We start from the raw sequence: 21,899 nt of genomic DNA, 5'->3' as shown, positions 1-21,899 counted from the left end.
GCATCAAACACAGCATAACCAGCCGGTCAAAAGAGGTGATTATCCTGCTGTATTCAGCGTTGGTGCGGCCTCACTTGGAGTACTGTGTGCAGTTCTGGGCCCCACAATTTAAGAAGGATGTTCAGGTCCTTGAATGCATCCAGAGGAGGGCAACAAAGCTGGTGAACGGGCTGGAAAGAATGTCCTATGAGGAGCAGGTAAGGACTTTGGGCTTATCTAGCTTGGAGAAAAGGAGGCTGAGGGGCAACCTCATTGCTCTCTACAGCTTCCTGAGGAGGGGAAGTTGAGAGGGAGGTGCTGAGCTCTTCTCCCTGGTATCCAGTGATAGGATGCATGGGAATGGTTCAAAGCTGCGCCAGGGGAGGTTTAGACTGGACATTAGGAGGCATTTCTTTACCAAGAGGGTGGTCAAACACTGGAACAGGCTTCAGTGTGTCAGTGTTTTAAGAGGCATTTGGACAATGCCCTTAATAACATGCTTTAACTTTTGGTCAGACCTGAATTGGTCAGGCAGTTGGACTAGATGACCGTTCTAGGTCCCTTCCAACTGAAATAGTCTATTCTATTCTATTCTGTTCTGTTCTATTATGTAGATATAGAAGTGGAAGAAGATGCTTCTACATCAATGACATGGCTCTCGCTTTTCCGTATTTCTCTTGTGCATGGGAGATATTCTTCGGGTATCAGAACTGATCTGGGCCATTTCTTCTGTCACTGGACAGTAGAAATTATGACAGCTCTTCCCTGTTCTGAAGGACAAATGGAGTTATTGCAGGTTACTGCTGTCAACTTGTCCTTCTGGTATCACTTCCTGTACATCCCTCCCTGGAGTAAGATAGATATCACAACAACAGAGGTTAGAGAAGCATCTGTAAATTTTGTCCAGAATGCAGAAGGTGTTTTTTGCACAAAGCAAAATTATTAAGTTGATGTCTGGATTCCTTCTCCCTTTCTCTTTCAGCCAGTATCCCCTAGAATTTTGTTCCTGGAATATAAATACCCCATCTTATGCCTTACTCTTCCAGGGTAGATTCAACACACATAACTAGGAGAGCCTAGTGTGATGTAATGCAACCCAACAGGACTCAGCCTGGCACTGCACAGTGCAGAGAGATGCCGTGTCTTGTTTTGCACAGTTATGTCATCACCCCTTATTTTCAGGGGGCAACAAGGTCCCCTGGCTACACATAGTATATAAAGAATGTCCACATACTCATTGTCATGCTTTTAAATTCAACTGCCAAGTGTCTTGACAAAATATGCACTGAAAAAATGCTACTAGGTAACTGTTAGAAATAGTCCCCACTGGTTATACTGCTTCCACTGTTATCTGTGACTCACATATCCACAGGAGTTACCTTTTACAACGGGGACTTTTCAAAGCGAGTGACTTTCACAAAAGAGGTAAGGTAAGCAGAGCTGCCACTACACTAACACCTGAGGATTAGGTTTTTTGGTTTGTGTGTTTTTTGGTTTTTTCCTCCACAGAAATCATAGTCAAAGTAATTATTCAGTTAAACACGGGGTTATAATGCTCAAATTTGGGGACAGCTTTTTCTTTTTATCAACTGACTTCTCTTAAGTTGAACAAGCACTCTGAGCTATACTCACTGAATTAAGTGACATAGAACATGATAATACAATTGTTATTTTTTTTAATTAATTTTTCAGTTAAAAATCTAACGATCGCCTAACATCCCAATTCCATTCCATTTAGACCGGGAGACCATAACTCACACTTGGATACCAAGTGCAAAGAACAGTTACGATTCAATCAAACTATTTTACTCCTTTTGTAGCAGAAAAATTATCTGTGTGAAGTTATGCATTATAGTTGCATGACAGTACTACCACAAAGGAAACCCAAAAGGTTAGTTTCAAAATTGCAACATTAAAAAATGTTCATTAGAATTTGTAAAACTTTAAAGCTTTACAGAGATACAGCCTGAATAGCACAACCGGCACTTTTTGGGAAATCATCACTGAGCTGTATAATAAGTGCTGGAAAGGTAGCGTTCTCCCTCCTTCTGAATTTGACATCTTTGTCATACACAAAAGTTCAAAATACAACTCTAAAAATAATTGGTCTCACATGAGCTCACTTACAATAAGTAGAGAAAAGATACCTAGGACAGGAGGCCCTTTACTTGCTTCAAAACCCAGTGGTGGAAACTGAAGGTGGACAAATTAAAGCTAATAGTAAAATGCACTCTTGAATGACATGGGTATGCCACCATTAAAGTAACTGCTAGAAGGATGTAGAAAGTTTTCCGCCACTGAAATATTTTAATAAAATTGGATGCTTTCCAAAAATTCAGCTCAGAATTCTTGGCTTCATGCTGGAACCACTGGGGTAAATTTATCACGACCAGACTAGATGGGTCATCAGTAGGAAGTTTTCACCAAGGCTACAAGAATGGATTCACAGCATCTGTATAACATTCCATCTTTTTGTATTTCAACTCATTTGCTCTCCATTTGTAGCTATTCCCCCCCCATCCTAGACTGGAGCAGGAGCTAACATTATAGTCTATCAGTGGCTACCGAGCAAATAGATAAACTCAGGGAGAGGGTTTGGAACGACCACAGCACTGCACTGACCAAGCAAGAGGTAGGAAAATATATTAAGATGCAACAGAAATTAACATGGAAGAATTAAAATAAATAGACGTAAGTAATTACCCATAGGAAACAAGCATTGGGCAAGGGGCAAAATCTAGAAATACCTTTTGGAAAAAGTATCAAGATACTGAGCAAAGAAAATCTCATGCTGAATTTCTCCAGCAGTAAAGAATGTGGGATTTTAGACTTTTTTTTTGGTTCTTAAGAAACAGGATTACATCACCTGTTTCTCACCCTAGTCACGGTAAGGAACATTTGGTGGTTGTATCAGAAATATTCCTAGCTGTACATCTTGTGCGATCTTGGGCAAGTTGTTTACTCATTGTTCTGGACTGTCAGCCACTACTATCAAATGGCAGCAATAGTAATAAAACTGTCTATTACTTGCATTTGCATAGTGCCTAACAAAAAATGAGTGGAGTTTTACAGAATGCCTTAATCCTAATAAGGTTACTTGTACAGTACTTGAAATGTACCGCTCGGTTTGCTAGTCATTTTATACAAAGACATAACATAACTGAAAGTAGACTTAATAAAATTTATATAAACTAGCTACCACCATGAAGTAACCTAGAAGCCTCCTTGCTCCTGCGAATCACTTTATTAAAAAACATGCATTTTAATTGCGTTTTTTCCTCTTGCTCAGACCTATTTCAGCTAAATCAACAGTATGTTTTAAGAGTCCCAGGTTTAAAATTAGCTAGTCATTATGAGTTCTCCACTTTTACAAATATAATTGCAGAGAATGATATTTTATGTTCACTGTACTTAACGGCTACAGACAGTTGATGCACATCCATGTCACTTAACAGTAATATTTACACTAATACATTGTCAAACTACAGATCTCTAAGTCAAGGGGCATAGAAAATATTCTAGACACAAACAACATGCACCAGTGAAAAGGATTAATTTTTTCACAGTAATAGTCATAGTACTTTTCTCTACGTCTTCTACCACCAGAGAACATTTAAACACAGTAACATTAGAAATTTAATTTACTATAAGTTTACAGCTACAGAAAATCAGGTCTAAACCAATCATAGAGAAAAATCTAAGAAATTACACTCTATTTGATCAGCATCTCCAAATTCCTGCACTTTCCCTTCTTCATGTAAGAATTTTTTTCATCAACTGTTTTTCCTCTCTCACATCACCAGTCACTGCAATATACAGCAAGAACAGCAGTTTAATGACAATGCATAGAATCCAGTTTCATAAAATGGCCAACAAAATATGAGTTATAACTTGGATCTATTTCATGTAACACAATATTAAAAACTGTATTTATTTATTTGTCTCGCTTTTTTCCCTCTTGTACTAGGATTTTCCTCTCCCCTACTTTTGAAAATTTTAGATAATTTTCATTTCCTGGAAATTTAAGGCTTTTAAAGCCAAACTTGTACTACTCACCCTAACAGAGTCACCCTTCGACACTGATCAATGGTAAAGTTAGCACAACATTATACTTAGTATTATACTAAGATATAAACCTGCATTAAAACTTGAGATTTTATGCCTGTTTTCACTGATAGAAGTAGAAAGCCTTAAACAAATAAATAAATAAAATGGGAATTCTCTTAAGCAATCCTTCAATGAGAATATTAGTTCAAACCATCTTACTAAAAAAATCACAAACTATGACATTTAAAACCTGTTTTACCCCATAAACAGTAAATGTGGAGCTTGCTGTGATGATTATCCAGTCATTTCCCTAGGTGAAATGAAGTTGGTAAAGTAGATTCTGATGTGCCCTTTCAAAAATGGCTTGGCATCAATTACAGCTATCACATTCTGTGTTTCCATTTTCTTCTGTGGAAAACTACCACACTTGACGTACTCTTTTGAAGTCCCCACAGTGATAAATTACCAAACTTCATTCTCTTTTTGATACTCCTGGGTAAGGTAGCTATTAAGAATGCCAATTTTAGCTAAACAGAAGATCTGTAGTCTAAAGATTCTTCTTTTTTATTAAGATGCACTTTAACTCCTTTGGCTAGTTGCCGCAAAACCAGAACAAACCTCCATGCATAACAACGATCTGTGCCTGTGATGGAGAAATCAAGAATATTTCAAGAAGAAAGTTATTTGAAAACTTAAGAAACTGAACTAGCTTCAAGATTTATTTATTCTCAGATTGAGAGAAAATGAACTAATCTATATTTTTAAAAAGAACAGCATAAAAACTGAGCAATTTCAAACTAATCAAGGATATGCTGCTAAGGAAGTCCTGCATATGGTACATGGCGTTTATCTCAGCTTTCAGAAAAGCTATTCTTCATTATTTGTCAATACACTGGGTCCCTGTGGTAAAAAGACCACAAGAAAAGATTAAACTGATGAAATTTACGGAATCTCAAAAAAATTCCATCAAACATTTGACAAGAAGAGATTACCATATGCAAGATGAGCAATATTTAAGCAAAAATGTAACTTAAGGTTGAAACGAACTTCAGCAGCAAATTTCTAGATCATTACACTTTGAACTTGACCATTTCATAATGTAAGAACTAAATTTTAGTGATCGGAACAAAATGTTCCAAATAGAGGAAAAAGAACCTAAATTACCCTTTCTTACCCATGTCTTCCTCCATATATTCAAAGAGGCTATTGGGTTTTGGCTCTAGACAAGAAATATAAATAGAAAGTGCTAATAGCAGCAGCTACACAAATGAATACAACTAGGATGGAGACACTGTTCGCTACCATACCACTAGCTATTATTTGGGGAAGAGTGGCTGGAAAGCTGCCTATCAGAAAAGGACCTGGGGGTGTTGGTTGACAGCTGGCTGAACATGAGCCAGCAGTGTGCCCAGGCGGCCAAGAAGGCCAATGGCATCCTGGCTTGTATCAGAAACAGTGTGGCCAGCAGGAGTAGGGAAGTGATCGTGCCCCTGTACTCGGCCCTGATGAGGCCACACCTCGAATACTGTGTTCAGTTTTGGGCCCCTCACTACAAGAAGGACGTTGAGGTGCTGGAGCATGTCCAGAGAAGGGCAACGAGGCTGGTGAGGGGTCTGGAGAACAAGTCTTCTGAGGAGCGGCTGAGGGAACTGGGGTTGTTTAGCCTGGAGAAAAAGAGGCTGAGGGGAGACCTTATCGCTCTCTACAACTCCCTGGAAGGAGGTTGTAGCGAGGTGGGTGTTGGTCTCTTCTCCCAAGTAACAAGCAATAGGACGAGAGGAAATGGCCTCAAGTTGTGCCAGGGGAGGTTTAGATTGGATATTAGGAAAAATTTCTTTACTGAAAGAGTGGTTAAACATTGGAAGAGGCTGCCCAGGGAAGTGGGGGAGTCCCCAGCCCTGGAGGTATTTAAAAGACGTGTAGATGAGGCGCTTAGGGACATGGTTTAGTGGGCATGGTGGTGTTGGGTCGAAGGTTGGGCTCGATTATCTTAGAGGTCTCTTCCAACCTTAATGATTCTATGATTCTATGATTAATGAAATGAAAGCCTAAACAGGTGGTTTCAGATGTGAAGATGATCAGGATGCAATTCCTGCACAGCATCAAAAGTGGTATTACGTTTATGGAGTAACTGTTCCAGTTACCATAATTTGGAGAGCATGCCTCCTCTCTCACAAACTACTCTTCCAAATAACACATCATTTTTATCCTAAATGACTGTTTACAAACTCATTTGGTTAAGTGTATCTCAACAGAATGATTTTTTTTGAGGTAGGCCATTTGTTACTGTTTCAGGGGAAGATTTATAACAGTAATACAACATCATTATTAGGATCTAAGTCAAAGGAAATATAAAGTATATTCACGATGCAGCATGTAAACTTACATTTCTGACTAAATCACTCAGAAAAATTATTTCCTCCAGGTAGCAGTTCTCCAGAGCTATAACAAAGTAGTCTCCCTTATTTTCAGGGGCAAAACAAGAAGCAAAGAGATACAAAAAAGTAAATAAGACATGAGTAGTATTTATTTGGTATGTGATTTACCTACTATGTTATCTACTAGGCTCTGAAGTTATAAACTAACAGCTATGAGGATAAGGGTGAAGAGATCTTAGTATGGACTTATAAATTAAAACCTACAAGATGAAAGGAGAAGAAATGGAGGAAGAAAAGGGTGAATTAAGCTGTAGGTGAAAGGCAAGCTGGAGAATTGCAGAAGGAATGCCCTTAGTGTTGCTAAGGCACCTATGGAATTGCACAAGTTCAATTATGGTAAAACAAAAATTGCTCAAGCAAGTTCTTAGAATAATGATTGTATCACAGAACATTTAAAATGATTAAAATTTTAATATTTAGCTAAAAATGAAAATGCAGCCACGAATTTTACTGAACTTACATGGAACAACTCACAAACACAAAGCTACTAAACAGAATGTACAGATATTCAATTCAGGACAACTTTGTGTCATACTAAGTAGCAACAGGATTTTGAAACAGATGAAATAACTAGTTTCAAAATGAAATAAAAAGCATGATTTCATCTATTCCTTGTATTCAGAATTTTGCTTTACAGAAAAGAATAACTCAAATCCATAAAATTACTTTTAAGACACTTCAGCTCTTCTCCAACTGTTTGATGCAAGATATACATTACATTGAAACTCCAATCTTATATTGTGTAACATTTTCTTCTATGCATATATCTAAAGATTTGAATAAAATTCTCTCTGACACTGTTCATTAAATGGCATTACCTTGTCATGTCAGGAATAACATCCTTAAGGTAGGTTACAGTTAACTGTTGTAAGACAGCACCTGTATGACGCTCTCTGCATTTAATTTCACACTCACATAGGTTGAATTAAAATCTTGATTATGCTTTCAAAAGCACATGAACAACTTCACTGGATCAATTTAGGTAGGCACTGGAGAACATTCCAGCTGATCAGAGCTGTCCTGTCACTTGGTCTCCGCAGTTCTATTTTCTGGTGCATTTCAGTTTCTGCCACCATGTTTTCCCACCAGAGCAGCTGCCTTCTTCCCAGCCAATTCCACACTTCTGGTTAAGTTAAAACACTAGAAATTATCATCACAAGTCTAGTAAAAATGAGCACAGCAAAATTCTATGTTTATCAATACCCATGTAAGGATGAAGTGTGGAAATACATTTGGCCATAAAGTTAATATAATATCCAGAATATCCAGAATTTCTATTATAACTGAAATATAAATATCAAATGCTTGAAAGAGTCTTTACTTACAATAGAATGCAAGTCTCTCCCACATTTTCAGGTAAGTCATTCTGGAAGAATTCTTGTGTTGCAGAGTAAGATTTTCTGCGCTTAGGGGTAAAACAGATCTTTTAAATCTTACCTACAGCTTTTTTCATAAACATACTTGAGCTCACTCTGTCCGGAACCTGATATGACCGAATATGAGTCAGTTAAGAAATGGAAGACGTAGTCAAAGAAGTATAGCACTATGAATAAAATAAGGACTGTTGAAAGAAAGGGTTTACTAGCTGCAGCATAGCATGATACCCAATACGCGACAGGGCTTCTGACTCAGACCTGGACGATATACTCTCATTTTAGGAGCATGTACAATGAATCAAAATCCACCTGCAGAGGAGATGAAAAAACACTTTAAATTGGACATTCAGACAAAATCCAAAGTGCGAGCGGGGAGGCTCAGTACTGATAAAGGCAGTTCATTGTTGTGAACTAAGTCTAATAAGTAGAGCAAGTCTTCAGAGGGCTGATCAACCGCACTCTTAACTCTTGCTGCTGAAACATTCTCCGTTTGGCAGAAGCAATCATGAGGACTACTGCAGCAACTCTTGATTGCCAGAGGATCAACACCAAGAGTAGTAAAAATGTACAAAGATTGAGAAACAAATAAATAAGGTACCTGAAATAAAGAGTGGTCTTCGGTCTAAACCCCGTGTCTGACCTATCTCACCTGTTCTCATTAAGAGAGGAAAACTAAACATGCGAGAACTTGCAAGAGCAAAATTGAAGTATATATATCCAGAAGTATCCTGAATTTATGACACTTGATGATGGGGCACATAGCAGTTTACATTCTGAGAGCTCTAGGCCACAGGTGATCTCTGTCCTCTGGAAGGGCTGTTTTAAGGAAATGTACCATCCAATGCAAGCAGAGCATTCAGACAAATATCTCAATTTCTAATTATTCTTAAAATTTCTTAGAGAGGTGACTGGACTTTCACCACCCTATTCTAAAAGTTTGTTCCAACCCTCTCCCCCCTTCAAGTTTCCACCTCAGCAAGTCTTCACATAAGCCCATCTTTTATTTTTCTGCATTACTTTAACCCCGTCACCTTCCCCTCCACTTTTTCATTCACTTTCTATACAGCCAATGCCCTCCTACATAAGCCCACTTCAATATTATGATTTTCTGCTTTCTTATCATAATGTCATTATGGAAGTAACCACCTACTGCTGTTCTATTTGTAGAGAGCACTTCTTAGGCATTACCAGGATAAACAATCCAAAGTAATTTTCGGACTTCACAGTGATCTTGGGGCATCCCCATCCCCAAATGGGTTCATCTACTGTTACCTTCCAAGTTACAACAGCTGCTCAGAGGGAACTCCTTTTGTCTGAATATTTCCAATGTGACAACCTTGGAACACTCTGAACACAGGTAACGTATATGGATGACATCTGCTGTTGATACTCACTGACTGTATTAATGACTCAAATGTAGTCTGGCAAGCTGATGAAAAACTACCAGAAATTGTTCGTCTCAAGAGATACGGACATGTCCTAACTACAGCAACAGGATTTTACTGTAGTTGAGTAACAAGGCCAATGATGGCCATGGATCACTCCTCGGGGAAAGAAGCTCTCATGACGGCAGAGTCTATTTACTGTTCACATAAGCTCTGTTTATTGTGCTGATGTCAACTTTAATTTTTCTTTGTTCATCTTTAGACAAAAGAGATGAAGTGTGGTTTATATAGTAGATTGTACCTGCTGCAACTACCCTTGATGAGACATTTGTTTGGGTATAAGTGGACTATCACCTCTTGTTTACTGAGTGACAATGAAAAAAGTCTGGAGAAAACGGTGCTTTTGACAGGCAGATAGTGAATCTATCCAAAATTTTTCTATCAATACTCTACAAAATTTTTAATGTTTCTTTCATGTCAAATAAAATGGCAAAAATAGGAAGTACTTCAAGTTGTAAAACGTGTTGAATTGAAATTGCAGCTACTACAGTGATAATAGTGAATGTAAAATACCAGCTGAGATGAATGAATTGAATTTATTCAAATCCAGGGGGGAGTAGCAAATTTATTTTTCCCATGGCTCTAGAGAATAGCTTTAGTAAAATATTTTCTTCGTGTTCTGAAGTACAATCCTCTCTAGGGCACAACACAGTATTCATTTCTTGATGGAACAATTCACAGAAGAGGAAGAGGGTTGGTGAGCAGAAATAGCACTGAATACTCGACTAACAATTTATAGAACCCAAAAGCACTTAAAGGAATATAAGCAATGCCAAACTGGGCAGGGAAGCAAAGTTAAGAGCGTTTAGACCCAGACTACTCAAAAACTGCAGGCTTTCATCCAAATCCAGATTATAATCAAATTTCACTGAGCAGGTCCAACTACCAAGAATCCAGCTCGCTCTCATTTTTGCAGAACTCTACTTTTATTATCCACTTTATCTCAAGGGAAACTGCAATTCTTGGCCAGGAAGGCAACCAAAAACACCTTGCTGACCTGACAAAGGTTGATTCGGCTCATGGCTCCAACCTGAGCAGACTTCAGGAAATGTGACTGGCTTTCTGGTACTTATCTCACAAATATCAGTTAATTATATTAAAAAAAAATATTATTTTGATAAAAATCAACTTGGGAAGTGAAAGAGCTTTGTTTGGGATTTTTTATCTTCTCTTTTACAGGCTTGAAAGTTATTAGGGAAACAGAGGCAGACACTTGTGTCTTCCTTTTTTTTTTTTTCTTCGTAAGACTTGAAGTGTTTAAAGATCTCATTTCTAAATTCACATGTAGCCAACCATAAAAAAGGAATCTAAATTTCAGTTGTGCTCCACAGATTCAACATCCACACTAACTTCAGCAGGATCCAGAATTATTTAAAAGTTTAAAAAAAAAAAAAAATCCAACTTGTTCTGCTTAAGGGCTTAAACTTAGAATAGATTTAAGGCTTACGGGTAAAAGGAGTTTGACATTAAAGCATCAACAAAATAAAGTTTATCTCAATTAACAGCATACTTTCATACTAGAAGAGCAGAGCCTGAGAACTGCATGGAAAAATCCAATTAAGGCCTGTATCTCATTTTAATACACTGCTGACTAAATCAGAAAAGATACATTAAAGATGGTGTATTAAATTAGATTAGCTCTACATACCATATTTTAACACTTCCTACCATTTACTGTTAGTGCAAGAACAAAGTAGTTCCATGAGATTACTTAAACCTCTCCAGTTTCTGCAGTTGAATCTCTAGAATTACAGCTCATGTTCAGTATGCAGAGACAAATTCTCTTGAACATACAAGTTTCAAAACAAGTAAGTAAGTCAGCCGAGGCCCTTATAAATTATAAACCAGCCCTCAGTCTGCCATACAACTGGCCACCAATCAATGCCTATGTTTAACAGCTTAAACCAAGATTTTAAAAAACCCACGATATGCTTTCAAAGTTTTCTTCACCCAGCTAAAAGACTTGTCCATTTCAACTCTTAATTTGGTCTTTTGTCCAGTTAGGGTCATGCAGCATTTCTTAATCCCAGAAGATTTATTCCAAAGAAACCATGGACATTATATTGAACTAAGATACCTTGATGAATAATTCTCCTTTTCACCTTGTGACAAAAAGGAACTACCAATGAATTACCATTACGTGATGGTAATCACTGTGACTTTAAGGACCAAATTTCCACAGATCAGACTGATCTCTAAGCCTCAAGTCCATGATATGTGGCATGGAGTAAGAGTTTGTTTCTTCTGTCTCTGAGAAGAACTAGACTAAGCCAAATAATCTCAGCTTCCAAGCATGAAAACCAGTACAGAATTCCCTAGGTTAAAAATAATACATTGTTGGCTGAGAGATTATATTTGTTTAAATTTCTCTCTGCAGCTTTTGCATTAGGACATAGAATAGCTGAGTATCTAAACACACTGCAGTGTTACTCAAGAAGTAACAGATACAGCCTTAAAATAGACTATTTCATGTACCAGTATAACCACAGCAATGCAGAGCTAAGCAGGGGCTAAGTCACTCTGCCATACAGATGCACCCTAGAATGACTAAGGTTTTTAGACAATGCTTACCACAACTACTCAGTAGTGAACAGTAGAAAAGAGTACCTCTGAACATAATATTACACCGTGATATTCTATTCAGCTTGAGGGTATAAGCAAGCTTTATGATGAGGTCATAAAGCAATTTTTATACTGAATTTATGAGATCATTATAACAGTCATTTCCAGAAGCCAGTGACTGGTTTATTAGAAGACAGCCTGTAGCAAAATTGAAAATGTAGATTGCAGAGAAGTTCAACTGCAATACTGGCAGTATCCAAGACTGAAGCACAAAAATTGTAAGGCAAACAAGTAGGGAGGGAAGGTGTAAGCGTTAAGACTTATAAATATCCAAACAAGGACATTTCAGAATCAGCAACAAGAGAAGCATTGATTTACATTAAATTTCATTTGCAAAAATTCACCTTTATTTGAAGACTAGTTTATGCACAACATGCAGGATTGAAAAACAACTACTACTCCTGAATATTCACAACAGACACCTATTGCTAAATCATGAATAAATGACAGCAGAACATTTTCACCACACATACAAATTGTTTAAGATCAATCTTGTTTCTTAACTTAAAAACTCCCACTTGCTTCTTACATTAGTCCTTGTCAAACCACTTTAATTGGCTTGACTATTACAAGATAAACCTTAAAACATAATCAAGCAATCATCTCAAATGGCACTGTGCAGGACACAGGCAATAGCCCACAAGCACTGAATTGTTCTGCAGCAACAGAGAGAAACTGAAGTATCTTTTAAGGAGGTTCAAGGGAACTCAGAAAGATTCATAAATATCAAATATTTTGAGACTCAGGTTCAAAGGGAACCTTGGATCATCTCTCTTGTATATATCCCAGCTTGCTACATATTAGACAGCAATGTTCTAACTGAGCAAAAGTGTTTGCATTTGACAACAAACATATATTCATGTACTCTCAAAGATACCCAGTCTAAAACCAAGCAAGTCAAAACCAAAAATACAGCAAATTCCTCAGAACCCAGCCAAGAAAACTGGACCAGAACACATTCTAATTACATCTTTAAATGCTTAATTGACTCAACTATTTACAATAACTGCCCGATAGTTTGTTTGGAATTTGTCTAGCTTTTATTTTAAGCTACTAGCAGTTCTTACGTTTCTTCCTACTAAAGAGCGCTGTCAAAGTAGACAGAAGTCACAAACAGAAATAAACAGACAGTATTAAACAGAAGAAGTAGACAGCAGGGGAAAAAGAAGGATATAATGCCTTATCACAGAATGACTAGCAGTCAGATGTAATGCAGTCATCTAAATAGACAAATGCAATCTCTTCAGTTATGACAGGTAATTTCTTCTGGTCATTTGCCCAATACCAACTATGTATGTCCATATACATAGAGGCTTAATTATGTGGATAGTCTGGTGAATCGAAAAATACTTCTAAGATATTCTAAATAGTTCTGAACTTCATGAGCATTTTTAATCCAGGTAGATCAAATGGTTGGTGTATAGTAGTTTAATTGGGACAAACTGGGATAAGATTATTATTTATGAGTGTATTAACATGGTAAATAGAAATGCAAGTTATAGAAATGGACATTTGTTTAAATGGAATGAGCCATGACAGTAAATCACCCTACAGATGGTGATACCTTACTGTGGTTTCCTCTCCTCATCTACAATAGACCAATCTTATAAATACTGGAAAAATACAAGTCATATTTTTCCTGTCATGGACGTCATCTGCAAATATATGATCAGAATTATAGTAATTTGAGTAATTAGAAGCATAATTTTGTAGACTTTCTCCAGAGCTTTATCCTGTTGGCTATTCTAACACCCTGATTTTTATTTTTCCCCCACTCTATAAATCATCTCTTCTAAACATTACAAAAAGTGCAAGGTTAGTGCTTAAGCCTGTTTTAGAACAGATGTTAACACAGTAAATTGTTAATTTTGGGCATGCTATGGGAGCTGTACAGCAGTCATACGAATCAGGCTCAATACACAGATAAAGGTATTGAGCAAGGAACCCCTTGATGCTATTGGAATGTGTATTCTCTATTGAACATAGTCTTGATCACCTGCAAGGTCCTTCCATCACAAAATACTGATTAATTAAATGAAAGTTCATTCCATAAACCTAACAACAGAATCAAGCATGTGCATTCCCACCAGACTGTTTCACTATACACTGGTAAAAACCAAGTTCTTGCTTTACAGTTCTCCAACATCTTTGTAATACCATCACATAAGTCATTGTGAACCTGCAACTTCTTGGTTGCCAGGACAACTGGCTGACAAGCAAAAAGTGCACCAAAAGGTTTTTTCATGTATTTGGTGCAAATAAATTCTGCATTCCTGGATTTTTAGTCTGATTTCAAAATAACATTCCCCTTGCTTCCATAAGTCAGAAGTGTCTATAGGTCAGACATTCTACACAAAGTTCTAAACTTAAAAATTAATGCTGGACATTTTACCCACCTAAATATCAAATTGTTTCCTCAATCATGCTGATTTGTATTTACGAGCAATTGGGAAATACCTTGCTATGTCATAAAGCACAAAGAAAGGCTTTACTAACATTTTATCATCTTTCATATGCTGTCATCATCCTTTCTGTACTGCAGAATCAAATGATGATGAATTAGCAGTGCTAATGGTCCAAAAGAAACATACTTAAAAATTAATAGCTTCACCTGTTTATTGATCAAATAGAATTGTAAATAACCTCACTGGGAAGAAAGCAAATTCACATGCAAAGCGAGTTACCGAGAAAAGCAAAGCCTATGTTTGCTTCTCAGCCAAAGACATGCTAAGCCAAATATCGCAGTGTACAACACTCAATCTAAATTCTGACTGAATGAATTAACGCAGAACACAGATCCATGTAGGAAATGTATCAGATACTACAAGGCATGCAAAACATTCACCAAAGCTAGGGAAGAGACCCATGAAGTGCTACAGTACATCTTTGACAATCTTTGCTATTTTCATCTTAAATTAGATCGTCTGCAATTCTGGCCAGTATGAAGCTTATTCTTATTTCACTGCTCAAAACAAGAAGTTTACATCTTCAACAGGTAAGATCTTTAACAGAAAAACAAACACTAGCTTACTCCAGGGAAGACTCTCTCAGTAAGCACAGTGCAGCTTCTACCTATACAATTGTTCTTTCATCCTGCTACTTTTATTTACTTTTCCTTTGGCTCTCTTAACTATTCTGTTTTATTATTTATATGAACACCTCTAAAAGGCTTACTACTGGAAGTGTGAAGATAAGACTTTGATCCCAAACTGTTCAAAAGGTAGAAATCCTTCTGTACATTTTAATATAAGAAAACCAAGAATTCATACAGAAGCACCTTCCTAGAGTACATAGCGTAAGAAAGCAACATGAGGTGAAGAACTGACAATTCCTTGAGTATACCATACTGATAACCAACTCTTTACAATTTCTACTGTTAGCCTGACCTTGTTTCACTTTTTTGTTTGTTTGTTCTAATATAACAATCCAAACACAGAACATCAAGCTGTTCTAAAAAAAAAAAAGGAAAATATTTATGAGACAAAGAAACCTTTATTTTTTAATCACTCAACAAACCATAATACAGTACAATGAAAACCACATCTTTTACTTATTTTGATGTCACTTACTTACCTTCACATGACTGAAGTCACCAACTTTGCTGCTTTCTTGTGGATTAATAGGTTTAGTCTCTACTCTTGGTTTGACAACCTGCCGAAAAGGACTGGAGAGCGGAAGTCCACTCACACTGATTCCATCTAGAAAGAGAATAAATGAAATTACTTTTACTTGTCTAGTGTTATGTTTTATTCCAAATCCATATCTGTATTATCGAAGGGAGAGAAAATACACAAAAAGAAATATTAACATTTTATACAAAAAGGCAGAACAAAAGGTGATGATTATTTTGCTATCTTCTTCTCTAGAAGCCAAAAAAACCCAAACAGGAATACACCTAAAACTCAGTGAAGGTCACAGGAAAGGAACGTATCTGCATTTGAAATATCACAACAGAGATGTCAGAGTTAATAATATAAAATTAGTTTTAGTTTTAAATTTTACAATATTAGAAAAGAACAAAGATAAAAGATTGTGCTTTTCCGTGATAGCGACCCTATCAACTGCTTAATATCTTTAAACTAACTTCAAGTATGAGGCCTGAGAATTCCTTTTTCAAGTATATACTGTGGAAAAGAATAGAAAATAGAGAAGTCATGTTTTGTACCATCTACTGATGTAAAAATAGATAAAATATTTGTCATGACTAACAAAGACAGAATGGAAACTAAGGTTTACATCGTAATAGTCAACAAAGAGCTCAACAGAAATGGATATCCTTAGAGGAATGTCCTCAGTTTGGTATTTACTAGCAGTTTGTGTACTGGCATACAGTATAGCAATAAAAGACAAAATGACAACTTAGTAGTATTTTTTATTGCTGACAAGCTTGTATAACTTGAAGGTAAATAAATACACTGCAGCATATTTGGGTTTCTCAACCTACCAAAGCTATATTCTAAGCACAAACCATTAAGACGTGTGAAAATTACTGGTGAATCAAAAAGTCAGAGGAACAACAAAATTAAAATAATGAAGTTTTAACATACCTTAAAACTAGATTCACAATTTATTATTAACAATTCGTTGTTATTATTTAGATTTACATCCAAAGCCCAAAGAAGAGCAGGATTTTGTTCCTTTATGCTGTGCAGAGCAACTGCAATCTACAAACACCAATTAAATACAAGCAAAATCTCATATATCGCAGCAGATGCATATATCTAAACATACGGGAAACATCAAGTTATTACACAAAGCCCAAGCATACTTCCTCTTTGGAAATTGCTCCTATCAAATTACATTTGCTAGTATCACATTCCAATTCCATGGATGACCTGTTGCAGATACATTCCTCAAAAGAAGAAACCAGAAGAACAAGACGAAGCATGAAATGGTTTTCCTTCAGTAAAATCCAAATTCACAGGTATCCAAATGAGAAAACAAAGGGCATTTCCCATACTTCCAGTTTCCTTCACTATCTAGTTTTAAAATGCACCTTAGTTCAGCCTTAAGGGTACAACACCATGATAAACATCAGATTTAAAAATTCTGATTCAGGAGGCTTACTAGTCAAAAAAAACGTAACAGTTTTTAATTTACAATTAACTTACCTCATATGCAAAAAAAAAAAAGTTAAAAGAAAGATTACTATTTCTCAGGAAATTAATATTTCCATCGCCAACCATCATCAACATCACCTGCTCAATCAAACCAGAGCATTCAATAACTTCCTAAAAGGTCAATAACCTTTACAGATTACAGCAAAAGATGTATTCGCATACACTGATGTACTTCACGTGGGCGAAGCCTGACGATGCTGTATATTTGTACTGGTTTTGGCTGGGATAGAGTTAAATTTCTTCATAGTAGCTTGTGTGGGGCTGCGTTTTGGATTTGTGCTGGTAACAGCACACGGTGGGGAGGGGGAAGTGAGCGAGCGGCTGTGTGATGCTTAGTTGCTGGCTGGGGTTAAACCACAACATTCTCAAGGCCCCCACTGACTTCTGCAGAGGATTGAAGTGAGCGGGCGGCTGTGTGATGCTTAGTTGCTGGCTGGGGTTAAACCACAACATTCTCAAGGCCCCCACTGACTTCTGCAGAGGATTGCCGGAAGCTGAGTGAAGATGTCCAAAATGCCATTCTTGTAGCTGCCACAGTGTATTACTGGCTCCCCAAGGGCCAAGGTACTTGGCCAAGGTACATCTTCAGAAGATACGGGGGTTAAACCACAACATTCTCAAGGCCCCCACTGACTTCTGCAGAGGATTGCCGGAAGCTGAGTGAAGATGTCCAAAATGCCATTCTTGTAGTTGCCACAGTATACTACTGGCTCCCCAAGGGCCAAGGTACTACTCTTCAGAAGATGGTACGAGATGCTACCACTGAAGTAGTGGAAGGAACGATCCAACTCACAGAAACAATTCTCAGTGCTTTAAAGGAAGGGAATTTTAAGGAAGGGAAATTTAAAGGAAGGGAAAATTATTTTGATGGTTCTGGTGACCTTCACACAGAAGCAAAAGAACAGGTAGCCAAATAAAATATGTATCAATTTTTGTGTGGAGTGCATGAAAAATTGCCTTCTTCCCCCTCGACCCACAGCACAAGTTGTCACATTAATGATTAATGCACATTAGATGTAAGCCTTCATGCAACAGTTAGGATGGACTTTGCCACACCTCGTGTTTTGGTGCATGGTTTTGAAGCAAATCTCATCATCATCCCCACTTAATTGGGTTTGCAGAGCAAGTTCAGTGCATGCAAACTAGATTCTTTTTGGAGTAAACAAAATCAAAGACTTCAATCCCAGAGTACAGGTAACGTACTCCAAACCCTAACGGGGTCATAATAGTCTGAATCAACAAGCAGCCCTTCAGACAAATTTGAATCATGTATGCAGAGGGGCTATTTTATCCAGAGGGCCAGAATAAGTCAGGCCTCATGTAAAATACCTGAATCACACCACAGTGTAATGTGAAAGCTTTAGCACCGAGTGCTTCTACCTACCAATCTGTCCCTACTGCATCACCTTAATGTAGATACAGCCTTTAGTCACTAAATCCAGCAATTCTAAATAAGGAATTATAGTGAGATCACCGGGCACTATAGGAACAGAAAAAAGCTGATCAGACGTTATATACTATACATTTAAGACCAGGCATTTAGAGTTTCGTTAGATGTAAGATCCAAATACAGGAAAGCCCCTAATGAATTTTCAGAACCACACAACTTGCAGTCTACCTAAATTAATCAGGGTTGCCAACCATCTGATGGAACTACTCTTTGCCGGTCATATTACAGTTTCCAGCCACCTTCAGACAGCCAACACAGATCAAGCATTCCTCAATGGACACTGAAAGAATTTAAAAGTGAAAGACTAACACTGTATTTTCCAATGTCATATCTTTGCTGAAGCATACTGCCAAAGCATTGAATATCCTGTTGTATCAGTTACCGGGGGAGAGCAGGACAGGCAGCTGAGAACACCCTCCCCGTGCAATGTAGCTTTACTAAAAATTAGTCAAAACTTACTGTGCATTAATTTGTTTATCCATGTGCAAACACTGCTTTGGACTGTTCACTAGCAAATTTTTTAATAGGTTACTGTTAAGGGACAAACATTGAAGTGACTCGCATAGGCTTATCAAAGTAAGAGAAATACATGATGTAATACCCGTTCCATCTTTTAGATGGCATCACAGATGCCAACAACAAAGATAAGGCATCATGATGTCTCAAATTCAAGCAACAGTAGTTCCAGTTACACATCCCAAAGGTTTGTATTGTGATTATTAGCTTGTATGATAATCCATGCATTTTCATAGAATGGTTTGGGTTGGAAGGGACCTTTAAAGATCGTCTAGGCCAAACCCCATTTCACCTTCTTTTTTCACCTTCACTGTTGTTCTTTTCCAGGTTAGCTATGTAACAACTTATACATTAAAACAAAAACAAACAAACAAAAAAACAGCAAAAAAAAAAACCAAACTGAGAGCAACCAGAGCATGAAGAGAACATGTCCACATTGTACTACTTTGAAACGTATGCAGCATTAGCCTGGTTTTCCTCATTGTTAGAATACTTCTTTCAATCCCTATGAACGTTCAAATTAAAAGGTTTTATTAATATTAAATATTAAAACATATTTCTTCCACTTTCGTCCACTGAAGAAAAATCAATCAGCAGCATCTAACTGATAAAAAGCCAGAAGGGGTAAGTCTGAATAGGGGAGCTACAAATGGGAAGGCAATCATATGAGTTATTATATTATTATCCTGGAAAACTAGAAAACACATCAGCTGAACTTAGTAGTATTTATTAATATTCAACTAAAATTAAGAAAGCCTTTCCTCCTATAACTACATTAAATCATGCAGTAATCTAGCCCATGAAGACCAGGGAAAAGGGAGAGAGATGAGGGCACAAAATAATTTCGTATGGGCTAATAGGTATTTTATTTCTAACTTGCACAAGAAATAACAAGGTATCAAACCACTCGTAGACCAGTTCTTAGCATCTCTTAAAAGGCAACTGGTATTAATGCAAACATACTTATTAGCCTAAGATTTGAGGCAATAATACACTAAAAAGTTCTAGACAGCTTGCCAACAAAAATGATCATAAATCTATTTGATAGCAGGCTTTGAAATCCACTCTTTTTTAATTAAAATAAAAAGTTTTACCTGAGGAAAAATAATTCTTTTCAAATTGATGAAGAATTTTCACCAGTTCTATATTTAGAACAAAAGTTGATACCGATGGTGCATAAAATTGCAAAGAAAAACATGAAAAGAACCAAGCATGAAAAATTGCATGGCATTAGTCAGCTTTTCCATTTTACATAAGGCACAATTTTTTTTTTCTTGAGAAAGGAATAGATAATACCTAAAAGAACATCACGGACTTACAACTAATGAATTTCTTAATTGTTTTATCTTTTAAAAACACATTCTCTTTTTAATTTTCTTGGGGGGGGGGAGACAAAGGTTGGTTTAAACCTTTTCTCTGGGGAAGGGAGAATTTTTTTAATCTCTACATCGTACCTGCAAAAGGAGGTATGATAGCAAAGTAAACATTGATTCTGCTGCAGGCTAAGAGGAAAGTCTAAGGTAACCACTGAGTGGCTGAACTTTCTGTTTCAAGTCTGTGGCACTCAAACATGGCATATAACAGAGCCTGGTGCCAGGCACTGTGTTATACTTCAAATGACTCACCCCTTCACAACTTTGACTGTGCAAGGGGACTTCTCTGCCAGAGGACAAAAAAAATTAATGTTCTGCTACTAGCAATGTTTTCTTTTTAATTATTTAGCTTTTTCTGTTCTTTGACCAGGCAGCAAAGTTGATTAGACATTGTCCAGCTCCTCTGCAATACATTAGTCACCAGAGAATGGGGAAACACATTCTGTTAAAAGCCCTGGTAGGTTGAAGAACTTAATGATGGCAGAAGAAAACAGGTAATTGAAAAATTTAGAGCATCAATGAAGCAATTCACCGGAAGTTTTAAATCACTTGATATTTATATTTTTTCAGACTTCATACCTTTTATTTTCTCTCATGAAATTTAGAGATTTGAAGATGCTAAATCCTCCACACTTTTTCATCAATCCATACTGTCAAACAGCTTGAGCAGTCTTTCACTATAAAAAGAACAATTGTCTTTCTACTCTGTCCAAAAATCTTCCTAATTTCTAGAATCCACATTGAGTATTTCCATGGTAACAGCACATGACCAATACTTTTTCCATGGTAACTGCAAAAACGCAGCTTGCCTTTCCAACATCGCAGTCACTGCTGTCACAACAGAGCAAAATCTCTTACCGGCATTTCCTCTCTCCTCTGAAATGTTAAGTAAATTGTCAATTTAACTTCATTAGCCACTTTCACAGCACACTGCACAGAAGAATCCCACACAATTTCGTATTTGAATGAGGGAAAATTTACTAAGGGAGTTAAACCTTTAGATTTATAACCCAATGACTAAGCACTGAAGAAAAAGCTGGCATGGGACAGCTTCCGTCCCATTCTAATACACTCGTAACACTGTGTTGTACACTTGTACACTTGTAACTACTCCCTTGTAACACTGTGTTGTACAACTATCACTGGCCTGATCCAGGTGACAAAAATATATATGCTTTTCAACAAGTCCATCACAACTACAGTGGTCTCAAACTCTGTGGCAAGGAAACCCTTAAATAACCTTACCACTGAAGCCAGGACACCACAGAAGTTTGTTTGTATTCCAAGGCAGTCTATAGGTAACTGGCAATATGAGGTCACGTGAGATGCAAAAGAGCTAAGATTTTAGGTTAAACTGCTGCTTCTCTGCAGAAGAAATATTTATAATCCAATAGCAGTACAAACCTGCTTATTGCTGTTTTCTGAAGACACATGAAATGTACTTAGTATTATATATAGGGTGTCCATGCCCAGGCGTTGGCAGCGGGGCTGCAGGGTGGCCTCTGTGAGGAGAGGCCAGGGCTGCCCCATGCT

General features: G+C 37.2%; 1 protein-coding gene across 2 annotated transcripts in view; it reads right to left on the bottom strand.

The window, feature by feature from the left end:
• Nucleotides 1-21,899, bottom strand: part of TRAPPC9 (trafficking protein particle complex 9) — a 562,867-nt gene that overhangs the window by 422,208 nt on the left and 118,760 nt on the right. For both annotated transcript variants that reach the window (XM_009285082.2, XM_019473612.1), the window contains one exon: nt 15,481-15,605. In XM_009285082.2, the coding sequence (XP_009283357.1) occupies nt 15,481-15,605 (125 nt within the window). The remainder of the gene's footprint in view (nt 1-15,480; nt 15,606-21,899) is intronic.

The sequence above is a fragment of the Aptenodytes forsteri genome, unplaced genomic scaffold (genome assembly GCF_000699145.1).
Source record: "Aptenodytes forsteri isolate BGI_AS27 unplaced genomic scaffold, ASM69914v1 Scaffold182, whole genome shotgun sequence".
NCBI classification, from domain to species: domain Eukaryota; kingdom Metazoa; phylum Chordata; class Aves; order Sphenisciformes; family Spheniscidae; genus Aptenodytes; species Aptenodytes forsteri.
This window is presented reverse-complemented; position numbering and strand designations above follow the sequence as displayed.